The sequence below is a fragment of the Chenopodium quinoa genome, unplaced genomic scaffold (genome assembly GCF_001683475.1).
Source record: "Chenopodium quinoa cultivar QQ74 unplaced genomic scaffold, ASM168347v1, whole genome shotgun sequence".
Taxonomy (NCBI): Eukaryota; Viridiplantae; Streptophyta; class Magnoliopsida; order Caryophyllales; family Amaranthaceae; genus Chenopodium; species Chenopodium quinoa.
In genome coordinates, this window is record NW_018744004.1 from 10558 (window position 1) to 14675 (window position 4118).

The 4118-nt window shown below is 40.2% G+C and overlaps 1 protein-coding gene across 1 annotated transcript; it reads left to right on the forward strand.

Moving 5' to 3' along the window:
• Window positions 1–2365: 2365 nt before the first annotated feature.
• Window positions 2366–3340, forward strand: LOC110690206 (the record flags this gene model as incomplete). Its single annotated transcript, XM_021867040.1, has 1 exon — window positions 2366–3340. A coding segment is annotated over exon 1 (975 nt), but the record flags the coding sequence as incomplete, so codon positions are not given.
• Between the last annotated feature and the right edge of the window lie 778 nt (window positions 3341–4118).

A 4118-nucleotide genomic window follows, 5' to 3' on the forward strand; every position in this document is an offset into this window, starting at 1 on the left:
AGCTAATTGAATCAAATGAAAGTCAAACACATTCAAACAAAGTCTTTTAAATCAAATGAAAGTCAAACACATTCAAAAAAACCTTTTTAATTTAAATGAAAGTCAAACACATTCAAACAAAGCTATATAAATCAAATGAAAGTGAAATGCATTCTACAATGCAAATTGAATTAAATGAAATTCAAACACATTCAAACAAAGCTATTTGAATCAAATGACAGTAAAATACATTCTACAAAGCTAATTGAATCAATTGAAAGTCAAACTGACCAAGATGGTCAAGGGTCACTCATCCATGGTCAAGATAAGGAAGTCCAAAACGGTGCTAGTGAGCAAGGTACTGAGGGAATCTTTTTGTCCAAATCATTCTTCAATCCAATGCACGGTTTTAGTCCAAAGAGTTTAACAAATGGTTACACTTCTCTTAGTGTAACTAATCTTGTTGAAGGCATCTAGTTAATGTGTCGTTTTTCCAAGCTTGAAGCCACGCATGATTGATGCATTTGAGAGTTACATTGGACTGATTATGAAGGCGTGATTCAAGGCTTGTGTTGGGCGTGAATTAAGGCATTGGTTGGCTGATTATTCTATCTCTTTACTTGGGGGTTATTTACTTAATTAGAGAGTTGTTGCTGGAATAAAGGAGCTTGAATCAAGGGTTTAAATGGGAGGTTACAAGCGTGACTCAAGGGGGCTGTTTGCACGTTTCTTGGACGTTGAAGATGCTCTTTGAAGACTTCATGTTTGCTGAACGTTTCCTCCTTAATTTAAGCATAGTTTTTAAGCTTAATTGAGTAGTTTTATTTTGTTGTTATGAGGGGTTAATTGGACGGTTATTTGAGCCTTTTAATCACCTTATAGTTAGTATCTTATTTTGTCTTTTAAATTAGGCAAGTGATGGATAATCATTAAAAGTTGTAAAGAGGAATCCCATGTTCCTTTATGTAACTTATACACTACTATAAATAGTGTGCTATGCATGAATGAAAAGCATCCAGAAATTTGCTTAAACACTTGTGTTTTGATTGATTAAACGTGACTTAGTAACTAGTCATTTTTAAGGTCCAAGTTTGTTAGCTCAAATTTGAAGAGTGCTAGTTTTGGTAGAGTGTTCCCAAACCTAGGAGCTTGCGTAGTGAACGAGTGGGTTGAGTGTTCCCTATTCCTAACTACACCAAGCAAAGGGTGAGTGTTCCCCTTTGTTATATCCGAAACTAGGGTGAGTGTTCCCCTATTTTCACCTTCATTGTTCACGATTTCACTAAGACCCCTTAAAACATACTTTTGTAACAAGGTTCTCATCTTGTTTACACATCATTTGGCGCGTCAGGTAGGGGATGTTTTTCTAAACATTTCCTAAGGGGTCGAATACCTACATACCATGGGAGAAAACCCGGACTTAAGGACAGCGTTGGAAGCTCTTAATCGATCCATTGCTAGTCAAGAAAGGTTGGCCGAAACCAATGCCAATCTACAAGGGAACCTTGCTGCCTTGATGGCAAGGCTCATGAACGAGCAAGATAGGAGAGATCAAAATGAGGACCCTCCACCTAGGAGGGAGGATAGAAGCCTCAAAGTGGACGTTCCTTCTTTTGATGGGACACTTGATCCAGAGAAGTACTTGGAATGGGAGAAATCCTTGGAGAGGTACTTTGAATATAAGGACATTCATGAGGATGTTCAACGTTTTAAGATTGCCAAAGTCAAGCTTAAAGGCTATGGTGATAGTTGGCTACAAGGAGAGCAAAGGGGACGTACCCTTAGGGGGAAAGCTCCTATCTCTACTTGGGGCAAACTCAAGAAACGGATGAAAGACCGTTTCATCCCACACAATTACAAGCAAAGTCAATATGTGAAGTGGAGTACCTTGCAACAAAATGGGGACTCTGTGGAGGATTACATAAAAGAGTTTGATAGACTTGCTATTGTGTGTGAAGTAACCGAAAATGAAGAGCTCAAGATGGGGCGTTTCGTATCTGGTTTGGACCAAGAATTACAAGACAAACTTGAAGGTTATACTAACCTCACGTTTGTTGAAGCTTGCAAATTGGTGATTAAGTTCGATGCTAAGAGGAAAAAGAAGAAGCCTACTACCATCCCTCAATTGGCACGAAAACCTTCTTTCCCTACAAAGGAAGGTTCTTCCTTCAACAAACCAAGTAATCCACCAAAGAAGGACACCAAGGACGTGAAGCTAGGTGACATTGTGTGTTACAAATGTGGAGGACGAGGTCATTACAAGAAGGATTGTCCTAATACTAGGGCGTTAACCATACAAGAGGTTAAGCTCATGGCCACTCAAAACATCAACTGGGATGAGTTTGAGGAGGAGGAAGAAGAAGTTGAAGATGATTGTGATGATTGCATGGCCGAGCCAGAGGGGAAGACTAGCCTCGTGATTAGGAGGGCCTTGCAAGCACGTGTGGTAGAGGATGCTGCCCCCCCACGCCAACACATTTTCATCACCCGTTGTAAAATTGGTGACGAGGTATGTGATTTGATTATTGATGGAGGGAGTGAGGCTAATACCGTGTCTAAGACCTTAGTATCTAAACTTGGTCTAACTACTACTAATCATCCACAACCTTACAAGTTGAGTTGGTTAGATTCAAATGCTAGCACCGGGGTTAGGAAGCAATGCATGGTTTCTTTTTGTGTTGGTTCATATTGTGATTCTATATTATGTGATGTTGTGTCTATGGATGCTTGTCATATTCTACTTGGTAGACCTTGGCAAACTGATAAAAAATCTATACATGATGGGTATCACAACACGTATACCATAGTCCATGAAGGGAGGAAGAAAAAACTACACCCTTTACCACCCCCACGGTTTTCACCATCACAAACCCCACAAAAAGAAGTATCCTTGTTGTCTCTTAAAGAGTTTGAGAGGGAGTTGGAAGGTGAGGGGGAGTTGTTCATGCTATACTCCAAGGAAACCCACGAAAAATTTGTTGCTCATAATCCTAGGTTAGCCCAATTGATTAAGGATTTTGAGGACGTTTTTCCGGATGAATTACCTAAAGGACTACCACCCATACGAGGAATTGAGCATCAAATTGATCTCATTCCCGGAGCACCCTTGCCAAATAAACCAGCCTATAGATGTAACCCTTTAGAAACTAAGGAGTTACAACGACAAATTGAAGAGCTAATGGGTATGGGTTATGTGCGTGAGTCCATGAGTCCATGTGCCGTTCCTGCTTTGTTGGTCCCTAAGAAAGATGGTACTTGGAGAATGTGTATTGATAGTAGAGCCGTTAATAACATTACCATCAAGTACAGGTTTCCAATTCCAAGGCTTGATGACATGCTTGATGAGCTGAGTGGTTCCAAGGTCTTCTCAAAAGTAGACTTGAGAAGTGGGTATCATCAAATTCGCATGAGAGAAGGGGATGAATGGAAGACTGCGTTCAAGACAAAGCATGGGTTGTATGAGTGGCTCGTCATGCCATTTGGCCTTACAAATGCCCCTAGCACGTTCATGAGATTAATGAATGAAGTGCTAAGGCCATTTCTTGGCAAGTTCGTGGTAGTATACTTGGATGACATTCTCATTTATTCACGTGATGAAGAAGCTCATTTTGAGCATCTTTTTCAAGTATTTTCTGTTTTAAGACAAGAAAAATTGTATGGGAAACTAGAAAAATGTGATTTTTTATTGTATGAAGTCATGTTTCTTGGCTATATAGTTTCAGGTGATGGCGTGAAGGTAGACCCTAGCAAAATTGAAGCAATTCAATCATGGCCTAGTCCAAAAACACTCACGGAGGTCCGTTCTTTCCATGGCCTAGCTTCTTTCTATAGAAGATTTATCAAGAATTTTAGCACACTCATGGCTCCTATAACTGAGTGTACTAAGAAGGGGACGTTTGAATGGACTACACAAGCTCAAAAGGCCTTTGAAGAAGTCAAGGAGAAAATGTGCAACACTCCTATTCTCGCACTTCCTGATTTTTCCAAGCCATTTGAAGTTGAGTGTGACGCAAGTGGAAAAGGTATTGGTGCCGTGTTGATTCAAGGTGGGCGTCCTATTGCCTACTTTAGTGAGAAGATGAGTCAAGGCAAGTTGAATTACTCCACCTATGACAAAGAGTTCTATGCTATGGTAAGAG